Raw genomic sequence first — 21613 nt, forward strand, 5'->3', positions numbered from 1 at the left:
TCCCACAACATTCTCCTGGAGAAACTGGCTGCTTATGGCTTGGATGAGTAAAAAACTTCGCTGAGTAAAAAACTGGTTGGATGGCTGGGCCCAAAGAGTGGTGGTGAATGGAGTTAAGCCCAGTTGGCGGCCGGTGACAAGTGGTGTTCCCCAGGGCTCAGTACTGGGGCCAGTTCTGTTCAATATTTTTATCAATGATCTGGATGAGGGGATTGAGTGCACCCTCACTAAGTTTGCAGATGACACCGAGTTGGGCGGGAGTGTTGATCTGCTGGAGGGTAGGAAGGCTACCTACAAAGGGATCTGGACAGGCTGGATCGATGGGCCGAGGCCAGTTATATGAGGTTCAACAAGGCTCCGTGACAGGTCCTGCACTTGGGTCACAACAACCCCAGGCAACGCTACAGGCTTGGGGAAGAGTGGCTGGAGAGCTGCCTGGCAGAAAAGGACCTGGGGGTGTTGGTTGACAGCCAGCTGACTATGAGCCAGCAGTGTGCCCAGGTGGCCAAGAAGGCCAATAGCATCCTGGCTTGTATCAGGAATAGTGTGGCCAGCAGGACCAGGGAAATGATTGTCTCCCTGTACTCGGCACTGGTGAGGCTGCACCTCAAATACTGTGTTCAGCTTTGGGCCCCTCGCTACAAGTAGCACATTGAGATGTTGGAGCATGTCCAGAGAAGGGCAATGAAGCTGGTGAAGGGTCTAGAGCACAAGTCTTATGAGGAGTGGCTGAGGGAACTGGGGTTGTTTAGCCTGGAGAAAAGGAGGCTCAGGGGAGACCTTATTGCTCCCTACAACTACCTGAAAGGAGGTTGTAGCAAGGTGGAGGTTGGTCTCTTCTCCCAAGTAGCAAGCAACAGGACAAGAGGAAATAGCCTCAAGCTGAGCCAGGGGAGGTTTAGATTGGATATTAGGAAAAATTTTGTCACTGAATGGGTTGTCAAGCATTGGACCAGGCTGCCCAGGGAAGTGATTGAGTCCCCATCCCTGGAGGTATTTAAAAGACATGTAGATGTGATTCTTAGGGACATGGTTTAGTGGTGAACTTGGCAGCGCTAGGTTAACAGTTGGACTCAATGATCTTGAAGGTCTTTTCCAACCTAAATGATTCTATGATTCTATATCATTTTGTATTTTTAAAAGATTTTCTTAAAATAACCAAATGCATTCTGCTCAAACATTTCACCATTAAGGGACTTGTTCTTGGTGCAGTGTAAGCAAAATTCTGGCAATTCAATCAACCATGCCCTTAGTCTTCAATAGACAAAGGAAACAGGCTATAGTTTAGCATTGTTCATTAAAATCCATAGCAGCTATTCCTTTAAAAACCATTACTGTTCTAAACAGTGTTCTACTTTCAAACTGAAAAGTTGAACTAATATAAATCCTATGGGTCACAGACAGCAGTCATCTTGGTTTCATGGGAAGCATTGCTACACTATTCATATTACTCCAGATTTGCTCCCTCAAGATGCATCTCTTGTTCTCATTTATAGAAAACTGGACGGGCACTATTTTGCCTCAAGGTAATTTTCATTATTTCAGTGAACTGATGGTCTGATGGTTCAGTTAAAAGTTAGTTTGCCCTCCCGGGAAATTATTTAAGTTGTTAAAAAATAGAATTCCTCTCTGAGTTTCAAAGTGAAGTTTTTTGGTATTAGCTATTCCAGTGCTCCCTAGCTAGGCAGTCATCATGTGATTACTTTTAAACCAAGTACACTGATTTAACGATATGCAGTTTGGAAAGAGGTTTTTCCCATCTTGTCTGCACTGCGGGACTTTGTCACACAATCAGCCCCAGCTCCTCTTCTAGCAGTGGCAGTAATGGCAGGTGGAGCTCTGAAGGCTGTCGAAGGAGCAAGAAGGCACTGTGCAGAGTGCTTGAAAGCTTTTTGTCTCCTTCGAGTTGCTCATGCCTGCAGGACATACAGAATGAATTGTAGGTCAAGTTTTTTAGAAGAGAGGAGAGTTTCTTTGTACAAATTATTTGTGCGTATAGAGCAAGTCAGAAATGTATGTACCATGGTTGCATTCCTTTAGGCTGCAGACAAGTGCTTTCAGATACATAGAGAATAATTACTTCTGGAAGGAGCAATTTAGACTATAATAATAATAATGCAGTTTGGAGTAGTGCATCAAGGAAAGCAGCCATAGTACATACATGCTGGCTCTTCTGAATGCAAAGAGACAATTCAGGAGTCTCAACAGAAGTTGACTTGGCTGAGGATAGAAGAACCGAAGTAGTAATTTAGTTGAAAATTGTAATTTACTGTAGCTATTAAAAAAAATGCATCCAGTACATGCTATACGGAAACATACTTGCCTTTGACAGCAGTCACAACATTGGTGCTTCCAGCTGAGGGTCTGCATTTCAGCAGTGTTGATTCACTAAGCATTGTCATCAGCAATCATCGTCTCTAAGCTGTGTCCTTTCTAAGCATGGTTAGAGTATTGTAGGAGAACCAGAAAATTCTCCTCTTACTTCCATTTTGCATCACTAATTCCAGTGAATGAAATTGTTCTCCCAATCTCTTGGTATATTATCTGTCAGCATGTTCCTGTAAGTTATAGTACAGAAGGTACAGTATGTAAGTCCATATGCACAGCTGCTGCCTGTATGACTAGGTCTGCCTTCTTCATTGTGAGAATTTTTATATGGATTTCAGAAGAGAAAACAGGTTAGCGGATAAATGCATGCAGCCAATCATTATCCTAGGATTTCATTTTCATTGGATGCTTGTTAGACATCTATGGGTCTTTGTTGGATACTTGGGAATTCGCAGCTCCTTGTAAAATTTAACTGAGTCATGGTTCCTTTATTTAGCTTGCTGGAAGGATGTTCTGCAGAGAAGGGCTATCTAGACAGGTTTTAAATTGGGATAAAGAAAAATTGAATAGTTCTGTTGTTCTGTTGTAATAAAGAGCAGGGGAGTGAAGGAAGGAAGGAAGCCAGCCAGCCAGCCAGCCAGCAGAGGAGCAAGCAGAGAAGGAGTTGTGCGTGTCCCCAAGGATGAAGGCATCAAGTTTAACCATGAAACAAAGGAGGAAAATAACTAAAATACTCTTTAAAAGGTTAAGAAGGTTATTATATTTAGGTAAAATATCTTTAGCACCCTCACAGAAGTAGCCCAATTTAGCTTTCACCATGGAATCAAGGGGTGTGCGTGACTCCTTGGATCATCTGCAAGTGTCTACAATGTCTTTGTCCACCTCTGAGCGAATTGCTCTCCTTTTTTAATCACTGGAGAGAAATGGAAATGTTTTGGGCACATTCACCTCCTTCTAAAGTGAACCTCTAAAACAAATTAGACAAACATATACTAAAAATACCAATTTCTCTTCATTAAGCATAGAAAGGAGGCCACAGTGTGCAAGTCATCTGTAGAATCTACCTTCTAGGTATCTAAAATCAGGCGAAATGAATACTGCCTGAAAGATACAGAATCAGCTTGTGACTAAATGGGATGATGGACTCTCTGTGTCATTTAATCTCTGCCTCAGTTCCTGTCTGCAAAGCAGTTGAAATGCTCCATAATTTTCTCCTACTCTCAGTTTATCAGGTTTATTTCAGTAGAAGACCTTGGAAGCAGGGACTCTGCCTTACTAGCCAGTATCTCTCTCTCCAGTACATAGCCCCACTCTCATTTGCTGTGCTGGGTATCATGGTGATACTATTCAGAGGAGCAGTGACCTGTGTGTGTACTTGAATTGAGTGTATCATATATTGTTGTACACAATGAGAAGTCTGCAGGTTGCTTTGCTTTATACCACTCTCAAGCAGCTTATCCATAGACGTGTAGTTCTAGATACAATAACTCAGTAAGGGAAATGTAAAGGCTTGAAACATTTCTTACAGAGGCTTTGATTTCCTTTTTTTGCTCATCCTTCTGTCTTGACAGACAATGTTTGAATCATTATCAGCTTTTTTCCATGGTTGTTGGGTTGGTTCCTGGCAGTAGAAGCACTGGTTTACAAAGCCTCTGACGCCTTACTCCCATTTCTGTGAAATTATCTCAGTTGCTGTGGTGTAAATCTTTCTTCAGTGAAGCAAATCAGATTAGGGAGCTGATGTAGTCTCAAAATAAACCAGCAGAAACAATGGTTACTAATCCACATCAGTTCCCTGGTGCCATTCCCTGCACGGAGAAAAGTGCTGGGTATTAGTGGAATGAAAATAACCCTTAGACTGTGAACAGCCCACAAGGCTCACTATATCATGATGTACTGCAATACTTCCTACTTCTAACAGCAGCGAGCTCTCATTAAAGCTCTGTCCCATTATGCCAAATACACAAGGCTTCTGAAATGACTGTCCAACTTCTTGGGGTCACATGCTTTTTACTGCTACAGGACTCACGAAAATGTACGTATTCATCTAACAGAAGCATGATGAAAGCACCCACAGGTTTATCAACCTCTTCCAAATATATCTATCTCAAAACAATGTACTTAACACATAGAAACTTCTCCTTTTGACTCATTGTTCTAAGTTTCTCTACCCAAATCCCACCCTCAGATTTTTACTTACCTTTGACTTTGTAGTTTATGGTAGTTCACTCATTTTACAGTGGCCTTCAGGGATTCTTTGGGTGGAAGTTATTTTTACTGAATTAATTTCTTTTCTATGTAATATTTAGCTATAGTCAAAATATCCACTGTATTAAATGCTTTTGTTCATATGCTCTCTGTTACTAGAAGATTAAGCTTTAATTTGTCTCAACTCCTAATGAACCCATTGTGCCTCTACTTGGGTGAGTTGCATGTACATTCCTTTGGGGATTAATGCCTCTGTGCTACCAATTTCTTCAGTCTTCTGATGGCTTGCTGTAACAGGCCAGACTTATCTACCTATTGCAAATGATGCCTTCTGCAAATATATTCTAGAAAGTCAAGGTTTGTAATAAGAAGCAATATAATTTATTAGGTCAAGTGTGACATAGTCAGACAATACGCCATAAAAGTTCTCAGGCCTATAAACTCTTCACACCTGAAATGGAAGAAACATACTTCAAGCCAAGTACAGAAATTGGTCTCAGTTCAGTTTCATTATTGTTAATCACTGTGACTGTCTGAGAGAAAAGGGTAGTTAACATCTACGAAGCTGAGGGAGCTGTTGGTAAGGAGAGAGGTAATAAGGTCAGTAGCCTCTACTGGAGAGAGAGGAACAGATTATTATCCCCTGTGGAGTCACGAGGGTTAGCAAAAGAGATACTGTGAAGAAAACTATATAATGTGAGATAAAGTAGCCTTCTTACTAAGCTCTTGATTTTATGAATCAGAGCAGAATAATAAACTTTATATCCAGGCTCACTTTCTGAAGGTTTATGGATACTACAAGTGACCACAACTGCTTTGAAATGGAGAAATGCTGACAAAAAGAGACTCTTGATTTTCAGTGATGAGTCCTTTAAAAGTTTGCAGTCTGACATGTCTTGCGAGCATTGAAATTCCGGTGTCTATAAATGACTTCTTATGTAAAGGCATACTCATGTGCATGCTACGCTTGCCATAAAGACCCCTACTGCCTGATTCATATCTCAAAAGAAGATAACAGAAGTCACTCAAACCTGAAATTAGGGTAGGGAAGACACAGCTTGCAGAAGGAGTGATTTTGTGTGGCTTGGTTACAGAATCTGGTGAATGATAGTAGCTTCATGTTTGTGGTCATGGAGCCATCCAGAAATATCAAGTCTGGAAAGCCAAGATGCCTTTCAAAAATTTACTCATCCAGAATGATTACTGAGATCCTCTGCTTTTCCAAATAGGTCAACATTTCCACAGAGACCTAAAACTAAAGGCAATTAGAATTGAAAGGTTTATTTGAATTCTATTTCATGTGAGTATTGCTGCACAGATGCTCTCAAAACACTAAGAAATATTTCATATGCAGTGTTTTTATGAAGCTTAAAAAATTAGCAGCTCAGTGAACAACTGTCTGTATCTCACCACAATGTCAATTTATTTTCTATGCTATTATTGCAGGTGATTATGTAGTCATGACTATATACTTCGACTTAAGTAGAAGAATGGGATACTTTACTATTCAAACATACATTCCCTGTATATTAACAGTTGTTCTTTCCTGGGTATCCTTTTGGATTAAAAAAGATGCCACACCAGCAAGAACAGCATTAGGTAAGTTGTTAATAATTCCCTTTTCTGCTCTCTTTGTGTAGTTTCTACACTATCATTCGAAAATGTCTGTTTCCTTTCAAAGAGACCACTAGCTATATGCTTTGGATTATCGCTGCCGCATCTTGCAGACCCAGATCTACTTATCACTGAAGCCTCGGGTTTTCTGCCTTTAACAGGATAATTAAAAGTAAACTACCCTGACCCTTTGGAATGACACTGCCACCTATTTTGCATAATATTCTAGAATTAATGTCTGTCTCCTTGTTCTCAGTATGATATTTTAGTGACATTTTTAAAGAATAAATTAATTGCACTGCTGGCTTCCCTCCCTTCTGAAACTCTCCCCCACAGGGCATTATGTCTCATATATACAGAAAACTGTGGGATATAATAATATTAACTCATGCAAAGTGTTTTAGCTTGCGTGCTTGAAGTTAAGCTCCACACTAGGTGTACAGATATTTTTCATAGTTTGTGGAGATTTATGCTGGTGTAGGTTTTCCAGCAGCTCATTTATGTCGGGACCAGCATGTGCATTTTGGCATTGTGCTTTAGGATACACTTAGAAATGCTGACCATGTATTCTTATGTCTGTAAGAAAACCTGCAGGTTTTGCTAGCATCAAGGGCATAGGGCTATATACTAGCCAATTATAGGTGTACATCAGAACCAAAGGAAAAACAACATTTTAGTCCAGGCTGTGGTTGCCAGGGCTGACAATACTAATTGGTTCAGAAATCTACCAGTCTAGTAAAAAAGGAGAGGCTATGTCAAGGTTTACATGTCTGTTTTCAAGCGTGGACATTACCATTCCCACCTATTCATTGCTTTCTCCTGCTGGAGTTTGTTACCATCTCCAGTTAACCAGATGGACTCTCTAAATCATTTCAGTTTGAAAGAACAAATTATTAAAAACTGACCCACCTGAGCAACCCATCTGAGCAACCACCAATTTTGAGGGTGCTGTGATTTCTAGCCTAAAGGCCCTGAAGTGAAAAGTAAAAATGAAGTGCTAAAGAAACTTTGAAGTCCATTCACTCTGAATGATATTTTAGCTGCTAAGTCTCTTGAACTTGTCCAGGAGTCTGATCCCACATTCTAAATCCTTACAAACATTTTTCCTCCCAAAACTTCTAATGCTTCAATAGCTTAGTAACTTTCAGCTGAATGATAGAAGAAATACATTACCAAAAATATCCTCTAACTCCCTCACTAGCTACAGCTTTATTTAAGCAATGAAGCTATATGCCAGCCATGCCTGATTAATCTTAGGCATCTTCCTAGAGGGAGGTTCTATCAGCTTTAATTCTTAGTGAGTGGTGAGGGGCATCCTTTCAAACCAAGAGCAGCTCAGTAACAAGGAGCTACGCAACAGGATCAGTAGAAAGAAAAGTCCCAAACAACCTGTAATAAGAAAACTGCAAGCAGCCAACGCTGGTTCACACTTTACAGATAATTCTGTATTAAAACCCATTTTGCGTGAGGTCAGCACAAAACCATAACCTGCTGGATTTGCTCCAGGAGTTTGTAAAATAACAAACGTAGCACTTCTGACCATTATAAATAAAAAATGAACATTACTCTCCTTTGTCATTCCATCTTAAGCTCATTCACTAGAAAAACAAGCAAATGATCAAAACAGGTGCCAGATCAACAGGTGGAGAAATAAAGTTTATAAACAAGTGAGAGCATGGTTAAAAGCAGTACACCTTTCCTCCAGTGTCCCATCAACATATCCTTAGGAAAATAAGAAAAAATTAGCCTTGCTGACTAAAGAGTTTCATAGAATCATATAATACCAGGTTGGAAGGGACCTCAAGGATCATCTGGTCCAACCTTTCTAGCACAGTCTAGACGAGATGCCCCAGCACCATGTCCAGCTGAGTCTTAAACGTGTACAGTGTAGCAGAGTCAGCCACTTCCCTGGGGAGATTATTCCAATGATTGACTGTTCTCATTGTGAAAAATTTACCTCTCATGTCCAATCGGAATCTCCCTGGGAGTAACTTGTGCCCGTTACCCCTTGTCCTCACCATGTGACTCCTTGCAAAAAGGGAGTCTCCATCTTCTTTGTAGCTCCCCTTTAAGTACTGGTACATGGTGATGAGATCACCTCTAAGCCTCCTTTTCTCAAGGCTGAAAAAAACCAGTTCTCTCAGCCTGTCCTCATACGGCAGGCTTCCCAGACCATTGGTCATCTTCGTGGCCCTTCTCTGGACACCCTCCAGCCTGTCCACATCTTTTTTGTATAATGGGGACCAGAACTGTACACAGTATTCCAGGTGTGGCCTGACAAGCACTGAGTAGAGAGGGATAATGACTTCTTTATCTCTGCTTGTGATGCCCTTTTTGATGCAGCCCAGCATCCTGTTGGCCTTCTTGGCCGCAGCAGCACACTGTTCACTCATATTGAGCTTCCTGTCCACCAGGAACCCCAGGTCCCTTTCCCCGGAGCTGCTCTCTAGCCAGGTGGTTCCCAGTCTGTGCTGCATTCCTGGATTCTGTTTTCCCAGGTGCAAGACCTTACACTTGTCCTTGTTAAACTTCATAAGGTTCTTGTTAGCCCACTCTTCCAGCCTATCCAGATCTTCCTGCAGGGTGGCTCTCCCTTCCAGAGTGTGCACTTCCCTACTCAATTTGGTGTCATCTGCGAACTTCATCAGGCTACCTTTGATCCCATTATCCAGATCGCTTATGAAGATACTGAATACCGTTGGGCCCAATATCGATCCCTGGGGGACCCCACTTGTGATGGGTTGCCAGTTTGAAAAAGAGCCATTTACCACCACCCTTTGGGTGCAGCCCATCAGCCAATTCCTCACCCACTGAACAGACCACTTGTCCAGGCCATAATGCATCAGTTTCTCCAGGAGGAGGTCTGTGGGACACCGTATCGAAGGCCTTGGAGAAGTCCAAGTAGACAACGTCAACCGTTTCTAACAACTGAAGGTCCTGCTCCTGACAACGTTTCTAACACTGAAGCTCCTGCTACCTCACTTTGCATACTGTTGTCCAGTAAGGAGCTTTCAAACAGTAATAATTTTAAATAACTCTTTAGACCAATGATCTAAAGGTTAAAGTGTTCTCATGCATTATGTATCCCTGCATCATTTGATCTCCCAGACAGTCCTTTTTGATTTACCACACAGCATCATTGGTATGGAATTTGCTCAAAGAATATAAATGTCACAAAATGGTATTTATACACAAACTTCTAAGCTCCTGCTTACACCTATCTACCTGGAAATTTTTAAGCCAGGTTAATTCAAAGCTGTCCTTGGCTGATATTAAAATTCTGTTGAAACAGACAGTTCGAGAGCACTGTGAATTTCAATAACAGATGCAAAGCTCACTTTACCATACGAGCCCCCCCCAAAGTGAGAGACTTAACAATTTCATCTGGCAAAGTTTATTGCGTTTGAAACCACTCAACAAACTGAATTTTCTTAGCATGAGATAAAATGAGCTAAGGGTATGGAATCTAGATATTCTCTTTGTAAATAATGGGTGCTGCATTTTATTCATATATATGCATATCTGTATATTCTGACTTGTAAATGTATAGGAATACAAAACTCTATCATCTGGTGCACCTTCTTTCTCTTTGCTCTCTGTATGTATCCCCATAAGACTCATTTTAATATTCTAAAACTTGTGCCTATGTGTCAGATGTAAAATTGATACAGCAGGTAGAATTTTTATTATTTCAAAAACTCCTTGCTTGTTTTTGGTGTGAGCTGGGATCCAAGTTCAAGACTCAGCTTAAAGGAAGAATGATGCTTTTCTATTGGATTTCATATTATAAAAATATTTTGCATAAATAATAGAAGTAAAAACATGTTTGTTTGACCTTTGGATGTTTCTATCTATGTGCTCAGCAATCTTATCTCATGCCCTTGCCATAATTTGAAATGTGACAAATAATCCAGAAACTATGATGGCTTGTGATAATGCTAAACTTTCCATTCCCCAAGGTTTTATATTCTGGTAGCAAAATGTGATTTGTTGTCAAAGAGACTGAGGATAGACACTATTAATATCTTAAAACCAAAATAAATCTTACACCATTGCTGTGTCTATAAATTTAGTAGAATCTACTTTGTTTCAATCAGCTAAAATTAGTCCAGAGCTACCCAAAACTCACAGATTCTGTATCAGTGAGGCATTTACAACATGATTTACTGGGCTGATTTTGCTTAGTTCTCACCTAGGTTTTCACAGTCTCAGGCATGATTTGGGTAGGCATTTCACATTCAGGCTTAAGGCACAGATATAGGACTCAGGCTGAGCTGGGGACTTCTGTGCTTAAGTACAGAGGCTAATGGTAATTTTTCTTTCACTTCTCTGCCTTCTGGTCCATAGTCACTTTGGCAGCTGGTTGTCATTACAGATACCTGCACAGTATTTCTTGTCACAAGTTATACATCCATTTCAGTAAAAATAGAGGAAAAATAGTACATTGTCAATACAACATTCAGTAGAAAAATTGCAGAGCTTTGCAAAAAATGTTTTTGAGCATTGCAAGCTTTTTTTTCCTTTTACTTGTTTTTTGCCTTTTAATAAAAAAAGTTCACTTAAGTAATCTGAGATCCTATCACAGGATGAGTGGGAAACAAAAATTTGTCCTTGAGTCCAGGTAAAAAGGACACTGTATATTGTGCTGGAAGAAGACTACAGATTTTGAGGAATTTTTTAAAGGTAGTAAAATATCTGAGAACAGGTGCATGTACATGTGGCTCTGAAAAGGACAGATTTGTGTTAGAAATCTAAATGTGGGTTAGAAACTCTTGAAGAACTTAATTCCATATTGTAGAGTATGTCATAGTCTGGATGCAGTTCTTCTGAAGTTAGTGACTCCCAAGGCCTCAGTCATGGTCATACAGAAAGACTAATTAACCTATAGTTAGTAAGGGCTAAACCACGGTTAGTGAGTCAACACCTTTTGCAGTTGGACGTCTTTGCAGTTGACTGCTGTGATGAATGCCTAAGCATGGGGTTTGTCTCTGGAGCTTTTTCAAAGCATCAGCTAGCTACAGAACTGCTGTTGAAGGGTCTGGAGAGGTTACCGGACCATGCCAGACACATGCTTCTATTGGGATGTGGCAGAGCTGACAGGAAACAGAAGTATTTTCCCCATAGCTTTTAGATGTCCAAGGTACACACAAAGTCCACATTTCCCACTTCCTATCAGCATTACTTTAATCTTGATTATTGGGTTGTGTTTTTTCAGTAACTTTTTTTTCTGTTTTTGTTTGTTTGTTTGTTTGTTTCTGGCTAGTGGATATTTAAGGAATACAATTAGTATTAGTATTCATTGTAGAAGAAGGTCGAGGCCCAGGCTATAATCTGCCTTCTGGGTCTTCCAGGGACTTTCTGACAGTTTGAATGGGGAGGGTTATTCCTGTGAATCGCTGCAGTTTCTATCAAATGCTACAAATCAGAGGTGGGCATTCCTTCATAAACAGAAAGTAGTCAAAAGTAATCCACAGATACTTCTTTCTCTCCAGAGTGCCATTTGTGGGAAGTAATTTTACTATAAGGCGTAATTTTACTATAAGGCATAATTTCAGTCATCCCCTGACATTTCAAACACTGCATACCATTGCAAAATATCACTTTAACTATAAAAAGAAAGATTACCTTATGGTTATCTTGTTTTTAGAGCAGGTTCTCTCTTGAGGCTTATTTGAGTGAGAGCTTTATTTTTCTTCCCAAGCCATTGAGGAGTTTTATTTTTTCTTTCAGAAGGCTTGCAGTTCATAACAAATGATTAAAAGCATTATTCCAAAGTGGGAATGAAAAGACTTCTGTTCCTCAGGAATGAAAAGAAATTATATGAATTACCAGCAGCCAAATAACTGACACCCCACAGATTTTGTTCTAGGACTAGTTTTATTGTTTCAGGATATTTCACACTAAGTAACTCCCATCATATTCATTATTACTAAATCAATCTAAGATGTGATGCTTTGTATGAATTAAAAAGGCTATTTCCATTAAGGTTACATCTGAAGTTTGTATGAGAGTCTGTTTTCCCTTACTCAGAAGGAAAATAGCAGTGGAGGACTCCCAAGGAAGCAGTGGTGTGAAAACATATTTTCAAAATTCATGGTCAGAACTTTGCAGCAAAATTTCTTTTCTTCCCCGCCCCCCGCCTTTTTGTCTTTTTTGAGCACGAGATTTTTCATGAGAGCAGTACTGCTGTGTAAAAGACCATGTTTCCTTCACTGTTTTCTAGGTTTCTTATTTTTTATTTTTCTAGGTTTAGTATCTTTTCTGCTTCATACTTTTCTTCAAAAATTTCTTCATTGTCCCCTTCGCCCTCACTCCCATCTCCAACCTAACTGGGACCAGAAAAAGGAAGAGATGAGGAAAAGCATATTGAGAGGCATGGGAATGCCACTTTTGCAAAGCTGAATATGAAGAGCTGAGGAAATCTTTGTTTACAAAATACTACTGGCTCTACTGATGTTATTTTTCACTATTTTTTATACTAACAAATGAAATTAATGAATTATTTGGGTACACTTTGAATTTCTGTTTTGTATGTTTGTTTCCAAAGATTCTTCTGCGACATGGAGAAATGATGTTGCATACAATTAAATCAAATTTCTCTCTGCAGGCATCACCACAGTATTAACCATGACAACTTTGAGTACCATCGCGAGAAAGTCATTACCCCGTGTCTCCTATGTTACCGCTATGGATTTGTTTGTGACTGTATGCTTTCTATTTGTCTTTGCTGCTCTGATGGAGTATGCAACCCTCAACTACTACTCAAGTTGCAGGAAACCAAACTGTACTAAGAAGAAAAAGTCGGTAAGATGTGAGCATTTAATTTCTTTTCTAGCATGTGCCTGGCTCAGAGAGCAGAGAATCATTCACTAACAGCCTGTAATCCCATGATAATCTGCTCCTCCGAGCTCTTCCCAGTTTGTGGTGTGATCTGCCCTGAAAGCTGATGCAAAATAGTTACCCGCAGTAACAGCAGAAGCAGTTATGTGCCTGTTGAGTGAGGTGTGTTCCTAACAGAAGCAGCCTGCTGACCATGAAGCAGCAAGCCTGTCTACGTGTCTTTCATCCTCCAATTACTGTGCTGGTAGTCATAAAGGACTCCCACTGAAACAGATTGCATAGCTTGTTATACAAATATATGGACATCGATGTATATTCAAAGGCATCTGCTATTTCATGGCTTAACAGGTCTAGAAATATTTATGAACTTTACAAACCGGATTTCAATGTCTCCACTGGGAACCAGCACTTGGTTTTAGCTCTATGCACAAAGGGGCTTTTTCCTAAGTACAAAAACAGAGGAAGTCACTTACAAAGGTTTTATACATGGCTGCATTTTTGGCCAAAAAGACAATTCCAGAAGTAACACTCAGACACACACAAAAGCTGTTTACTTAGAATCAATTAAAACAGTCATGCAGGAAGAATTGCCTGGTGTACTTTATAATTGTCTACAAGAATGAGAGGGGACAGTATAATGAAGAAAAAAATCTCAGTGTAAACAAAGGGAAGGGGAAGTGGGTTGTCCACTCAAGAGCAGTGGAAAATCTTATGTGTTTAAGATCGATAGTTGGAGATGTTGGGTGCCATTTTGTTCAATGGAGGAAATAAGGACATTTGAAATCAGAAATACAAAGCCAAATAGGAAAAATGTGAAGGAGGAAATTGAAGAGAGAGAAGGCTAAATTCAGGGAATAATAGGTCACGAGGTAAAAAGGGATTGAATGAAGAACTATAGAAAATGATTGAATGAAGAAATAATCAAGGAAAAGCTGAAACGAGTATGGAATTAGAGAAAGCCTAGAAAGCCATAGACTTAGTCAATGAAAACTCCATTAAACCTCTAATAGCTTTTTGTAAAAATGCATTGCACACGAAAGGCAAGAGAGTGTTACCAAAAGAAATGTATGAGACAATCAAAATGAACTTGCTAATGATCAAACTAAAATTGCCATCCTATAGAAAGACTGAATGAAGAAGTCATGAGTATATTTGTGAGCAGGATGTATTTCCAGACATGTGTATGAATATAAGGGAAAGCATGCAACATTGATGAGATTTAAGTTAACACAAGAACAAGTGCTCGCTTACCTATTGTTTGTTAAATAAATAAATGTAATGGGTTGAATAAAGATTTAAAGTAGATGGAAACTAGGTGTGCATTCTGCTGAGGTTTAATGCAGTTTTAGAGTGTACAGAACATTATGCTGAATATCTAGAATACTCAGCATGAAGTGTTTTACAGAAAAATACATTTAAAGGTTGGTTTAAGAAATACTATTGAACATTAGATGCATATGAAGCAATAAGTATGTTTTCTTCTGAATAATTCTTTTGTTATCTTTATTTAAGCTACCTGATGTCAGTTTTGGTCATGTGATGGTAAGTAAACTATTTTATTCAGTGAGAGCAATGGAGGCGTGAATGTATGGTTGACATTTACTTGCAATAATTCTCAAGAAAGCTGTAATGCTATGTTATGCTTTACCTTGACTTCACTATAAATATTGTTTTGCTTTTTTGTTAAAAGGTCAGTTTGTTTTTGGCTGTGGCAGAGGAACATAGCTGCCTCTTTCTATAAGGACTTATCAAATGATTTGGGAGGGAGAAGGGTCAAGTGTAGAATATTGTGTGTTATTTTTACCTCAGAAATTTTGTGTGTCTTCTTTATATAATACTGCAGTTTCTCATTACATTTTATAAAAAAGTAATAATCACAAGTTATGTCATAAACTTATACGGAGTTTTAACTGAGTTTCATAGAAAATAATTCATTTATGCATATCTGTAAAATCTTTAGCAAGCTTTCAGGTGGATTTTCAAACAATTCAGGCACACAAGTTTAACACAACTAGTTGTACTATATCTACAAATGGAATAAATTATATTCCCCAAACCTCTCAATAGCTATTTATATACGCACAGTGGTAATAAAGTTAAAACTGAGCACAAAATTGTATCTCTAAATTGTATGAAATCTGAAACTGGAATACGTACTATAATATATATAAATATAAAGCATGCAGAGGGCCAGCTAATCAGCTGGTTGGATGGCCTGCTTCCCAGCTATCAGATCCAAATAAGAACAGGGACAGAACTAAACCATTGCTTTTACATTTTTTGGTTTGGATATGCTGAAGTTTATAATTTACAACTGCTAGCTCCATGTTACTAGCTTACCTTTTACAAATAATGTTATACACCTCCTTTTTTTTTATTTTTAACATGAGTTTTCTGACGTATTTAAAGAGCTCATATGGCATTGAAAGTCTGCTCATTGACAATGAATGGTTCACAGCAAGCATTGCATTTATGCACTCACTACTACTGTCACTCCTCGGACAGACTCTTGTGAAAGATGAAGTTAACAAGGCACGATGAATGGGTAGTGGCACTTTCCTTTTTCCGATTAAAAAAAAAGGAAAAAGGTACACAATTAAAATGACAATAGGGTTTAACATTCATAGTCTTTGTCTAGATCTAGTCAGTCTGATCATTTGCTTAGAAAGTATCTGCAGCCTTTTTGAGTTTTTTACTCAGTCTTTTCTCTTTTCATTATAAGACAGATATGGAGCAGGGCCTTGTTCCATACATAAACAACTCCCATGTTCAAATTGTAGCATAAAGTCAATAAAATAAGCAGTGTCTCTGACTCTCAAGATATCATCTTGTCTTTTCCAGACTTGTAGTGATGCCATCTAAAAGGTGAAATTTATTAATCTTAGTAAATTCATGTTGAGGTAATCCCACCCTTTGTTTTTCCTCCTAGAGAACACACTTATACCTTGTCTGAAATAATTTTATTAAACGTGTTTAACACTGCATCTGAACTGCCTTGTCCAAGGCACCTGTGAAGTGCCTTGCCTTGCCAGAGCTCTCAGGTGGTACTGGGCTGGCGCCCACTGTGCGTGCACCCCTCTCCTCCCAACACCAGCTCAGCAGGACGCACAGGACACAGTGGGTACCATCCACCTTCATCTGGTATCCAGTCACTTCAGGACCCCTCCTAGCTGACAGAGATTAAAGCAACCAGATTAATCTCTCTGTATTATCAGGGCATTTCTTTTATCTTCTGTCCTGAGTAGATAGTTGATACAACAAAACAACAAGAAAAAACTTCAGGCTATTGATGCATGAGAAAGTTTCCTTTGCAGAACCAGGGCACTTATTTCTGTTCACTTACCAAAATCATCTGGAGAGATCTAAATCAGCTTTTTTTCTTCTTAACATAAATATTGTAGCCAGGCATAGGAATTTTTCATAAAAGTCTGCAAGAAATGAACAATATGTGACACGGTGGTATAGCAGAATTCCATGTATACTTTAGTCACAGCTTTTTTTCTCTCCAAAGTGCTGCAGTCAAGAAATGATTGTTTGTACAATAATCTTAGACCTTTTCCATGTGGCAGCACATTGTAAAGCTCTGATGCCAGCCACCTGAAACTTTACAAATGAGAGAGAAGACCATGCAAGCATAACTTGTGTCATCTAATCTCAGAGATAAAGTCATTCACGACAAATAGACTTGCAATAATCTGCTTCTAAACTGCAATCTGTTTACAGTCCACAGCACAATGCACCTGAGAGATTTTAGCCATCTACTTATGATGAGATGAATTGTGTCCTAGAAGTAATTGGCTGGATACCATAAGGCACTTGTTCAGATGTAGTTATCTATGTTGGAGATGCCAACATCTGAGCAGAGGGATGCCACATAAAGATCTTAGCTCAGGGACCAGCAATTTAATGAGATGCATAATATTACATGCCAAATCAAAGGATTTGCAGAAAGAAAACAAAGTCAATAGAAAAAGGAAAATTTCCCATAAGGCACAGCAGTCATATCACTGATCTGTTTCACATACAGAGTGAAAATTTTCAGATACGCCCCAACACCTTCAGCAGGAAATGTCGCATATTTTGTATAGCAAGTGTGGAAGCAGGGGCCCATAGCACCCTACAGAATACAAGCAGGCATGATGCAGAGGCATGGCTAGCTTGGAAGTACATACCTGGCATCTTCCTGCAGGCAAAGGCAATGCTAAGTGCAGTCACAGGGAGAAGAAGGGCCCCTGAGGTGGAGAAACCTATGCTGACAGGGCTGGAGTCTGCTTTGTCGGGGCAGTGCAGACAGGCAGTGAAGATGATGGGACCTTTCCTAGTGATGCCAGTGGAGGAGGTGACATTTGTGAGGATGGAACGTGTAGCTTAATAAGAGAGGAGACTATCATGAGAAAGCACCTTTCATGAAAACGAAATGGTGTGACAGAAAAGCTGACAAAGTGTAAATAGGGAGTACATTGCAGGAGAGGTCTGTAGGCGTGAGTGGTACTGTCAGGATATGAGATATCAAAGAAGTGCCCTTTTTCTGAGCATGGTTAGTGTGGTAAGCACTAAGGGGACATGCCTAGGGATGGCATTTTGAAATCCTGTACTGAAATCATCACTATCTGTTGCTGACCATATCTGCTTTTATAAATCATGGTAAAGTTAAGAGGCAGTGAATGCAGCTATACGAAGTGGAGATCGTTGTGTAATTAAACGGGGAGGGGGGACGTCTTCTTTATTTTTCAGAGTCCATTCTTAAATGTAGTAGCTGCAAGGGTTTAAAGCAACTTGCAAATAATATTCTGACAGGCAAGTGAGCTCCTAAGTGTGAAAAAATTATTACTAGGCAATATATGCTTGAGTAACCCAAGTAGAAAATACACCTAGAATTATTTAACTTGCCACGCCACAATCTCTCTATGGAAATTCATCTGAAAAGGCATCTTTTGAGGGAAAGAAAGATGATCCCCAAATCTAGAATTCCTATAGTATTGACCTCTTATTCCTAGCTTCTGTGATTTTTTCCCGTGATTATTAATTGTGATCTGCATCATCCATGGAAGTTTATCAAACTGTTGGTTTCTTTTTCTCTCTTCAGAATTATTCTGTACTTGATATGAGACCACCAACCACAGTCATCACATTGAACAATGCCATGTATTGGCAAGAATTTGAAGATGCGTGCGTCTATGAATGTCTGGATGGGAAAGACTGTCAGAGCTTTTTCTGTTGTTATGAAGAGTGTAAATCAGGCTCATGGAGGAGAGGACGAATTCACATAGACATCTTAGAACTGGACTCTTACTCTAGGGTCTTTTTTCCTACATCCTTCTTGCTGTTTAACCTGGTCTACTGGGTTGGATACCTCTATCTTTAAATGTTGCCTGTAGTGGTGAAGACTGCTGTGTTTTCACAGTGCGGAGGGATGGTGAAAGTGCAGAAAAAGTGAAGGACATGGTCAGTTTCATCTCAAATTATAAAGGCCACATTAACCTTCACCATCACAGAGCCTGATGAAGAATTTTAATATGTAATTGCCTCAAAAAGAAAAACATGGAAGAATTCTCTCCTTACTGCTATTCATTTTAAGGAAAAGATTCTTACAAAATTCAGCTGAATTTGTAGTGTAAGCGATGTTTATGAATAATTATTGTATATTAGAATCTTTACTATTCTCCCTTGGCATAGAAGCTATACACAATTCAGGCAAAAGTTAAATATATCATTTTTGTTCTTCATTTCCATACTTTTTTCAAAATGCTGCCATATCCCTGAGGCTCAGAGCAACGTACACTGGCATTGGCAAATAAGCCAAAGCCAACGAAACCACTCATTTGTATTTGAACTTGCTTGAGCGATATCCCATAGGTTTTGGGAAATATGTCATTGATGATCTGCTTGCTATAGAGAAACCACCAAAAGACAGTAAGAAATGTCTCTGGTGGGATCAAAACATGGACGTTATTTTCTGCAAAGGTCTGGGATTCATGGAATTAGCCACTTACGTACACATATTGGTTTTAACTTAAGGTGAAAAGGCAGAGTTATAAGAAAGCTATTATTTTGATATAAATAAAAGACTTGCCTATCTCTGAGGCAGCTGTAGGCATAACTTCTACAGTTTTTCAAGCTTTTAACTGTCTTTTTTATGACTGGTTAAACACAGGATGGTCATTGATTTCTAAAGTACTCTACTTGAAGCAGAACAAGATTCCTGCTTGTTTGTGTCATTGTAGCAGATCATAGTTGATAGGCCATGAGTAAAAATCACTATATAATAGCACTAGGAATATGTTACTTTGTTCAGATTGCAATTTACTAAAAAGTGCTCTCATGCATTCTTATTTTTTCTCTCAAAGTTATTTTACAAAATTGAAAAACATGTGTGCCAAAGGACATTTTTTTTTTTCCTTCCATAAAGTTAAATATTGCAGTCCTTATTCATGGCAGTTGTTCCCTGGGTCTGAGCTGAAGACTAAACTCTTTTGACTTGAATAGTGCATTATGGGAACTCAATTGCCACACTTGGATTAAACATGGAATAGTTGCCACGTGTAGATTCATTTTTTTCCTAAACTACCAACAATATTTTAGCCTAAAAAGCTATTTTGTATTTTACAAGCTTTTAACCATTAAATTCTTAAACTACCCATTTTTTCAAAAACTAGTTTTACAGTGTTAAACTAGTTGACATCTTTTACAGACTGTCTCAATAATTTTTATTAAGCAAACAAAACAGATTCAACATTAAATAGCAATGGCTGTTCACTGCCCTTTGGATGACAAATGGTTACAAATGATTAAAGTTAAAACATACCTAAAAACAAAATTCTATTTTTTTTTTTTTTCTCTTCTGGAGGACCTGATAATTTTTTTATCATCTCAAAAAATGTGTGTCTCTTGCACACAGTATTTAATAAAAAATGAGTAGTAGATGTGATTGAAGAGCAGTTCCTTTTTTCCTCAGACGGAAAATCCTGCAAACAAGCAAGAACTAATGCAATGGTAATTCTAAAGGAAAAGAAATGCTGTCATGTTCTTTGAATCATCACTGTCTGTCATTGCTGTTTCTCTGTGCTTCCAGTGAGTATTTAATTGAAAAAAATTACTAACACAAAAGTTAACTGTAGTTATTCAAAGTACTTTCTCCTGTTTTTCACTTGTCTAACATATCAGAGACAGAGGTGGGTGTAGGTGGGGGATGGGAATCAGTTCTCTAAGGACTGAAAAAATTCAAATTAGAAGCACAGAGAAGAAATATTTTGGGGCAGGATCAAAACCTTATTTTTAGCAACATCTGCCCAGTCTGATGTCTTCTAAACCAATGATAACCTTCTGATTTCAAAATACATGTTGAAGCTTTTGCTAGCTCTCAGTAGCAAATTACTGTGTAAAATCTATTACTCTGTAAAACTCTGTGTCTTGCACTTGGAAGAATGGATTTTATTCAAGGATGAGAGTTATACTTTCAGCAGTACAAGAAGGTGATTGAATTGAAGTTGAATATCCTGGTCACTAATTATGAATTAGTCTACTCTAACAGCCACCTTCAGCCATATTTTGCAAAAATACTAGAAATATTACAAGCCTAAATAAAAGGATGGAAACAGTTATCCTTTAGGGGCCTGATCCTGCAAACTCTCTGCACAATCAATTGATTTTGGTGGGAGTATTGAGACAGATGAGGCACAAGAAGGTGCCTTCCACCATTATATCTTGAACAGGTAAAGTGAGGTTTATTTAGCAATTGCACACTTGAGTGAATGTCCTAGGAGTAAGTGTGGAAGTGGAACATTCCCATTTTAGATGATGAGCATATACTTTTCTTACACTTCTGCTCATGACTGCCCATTGCTGCTAAAAGCATACAACCCCTTCAGATACTTCCTTGGAAGACTGATTCTGCTAAGTCCATTCATATTGCCTCCGTTTTCTGAGTGCTTTCATAAAGAGAAGTTGGAAGAATATAATTTCCACAATACTAACCAAGAAAGAATCTTCAGACACTACTGGCTTCTGCTCTAATACTGACAGCAGAGGATATATTCTACTGTGTAATATATTCTACTCTGGGGTTATGTGCAAAAAATTTATTTGTATGCAAGGTGAGCGGCCGGTTCCAGAATGCATTCCTTTGCTTATTCCTGGTTGCTTGGTTTACTCTCTCTGCTTCACTGCTCTGCACTTTGGCAGCCACTGAAAAACCATAGAGATCAGGGAAGATAAACTTCCTAGGCTCTGCATCATTCAAACTGCAATCATTCTAGATACCTAGATAACGTGGTCTACATATATCTATGGGCCATATCCTTCTGTAGTAGTACGAATATCCTCCATTAACCTCCATTAAATTCTTTTACTTCTTTTGCAAATTGAAAAAAAATAACACTTCTGTGTACTGTCCCATGAGAAATGTAAGACTCACCTTTTAACATTTTCGAACATTTTCTTATCAGGTAATTTCATATTCAAGACTTACATTTATTCAACTACTTCTTTTTATTATTTAGTACTTCTTTTTACCCTTCCAAGGAAAGGAAGGGAATGGAGGAAGGCAAAAACAAATGACTAGAGAAATGAATGCATTTGGATATGTATGTAAAACCACAAAATCAAGTATCTTCACATTACATTC

At 38.8% G+C, this 21613-nt stretch overlaps 1 protein-coding gene across 1 annotated transcript in view; it reads left to right on the plus strand.

Annotated features, from left to right (window-relative positions):
• The window catches only part of GABRG3 (gamma-aminobutyric acid type A receptor subunit gamma3), a gene marked incomplete at both ends in the record, with an annotated part of 327025 nt that extends 308670 nt beyond the window's left edge, over window positions 1–18355 (plus strand). The window contains 4 exons of the mRNA XM_082337813.1: window positions 5983–6135; window positions 12758–12954; window positions 14503–14532; window positions 18077–18355. Coding sequence (XP_082193939.1) covers window positions 5983–6135; window positions 12758–12954; window positions 14503–14532; window positions 18077–18355 — 659 coding nt within the window. The remainder of the gene's footprint in view (window positions 1–5982; window positions 6136–12757; window positions 12955–14502; window positions 14533–18076) is intronic.
• Window positions 18356–21613: the final 3258 nt, after the last annotated feature.

Source organism: Platalea leucorodia, assembly GCF_965183815.1.
Source record: "Platalea leucorodia genome assembly, chromosome: 2".
Classification (NCBI taxonomy): domain Eukaryota; kingdom Metazoa; phylum Chordata; class Aves; order Pelecaniformes; family Threskiornithidae; genus Platalea; species Platalea leucorodia.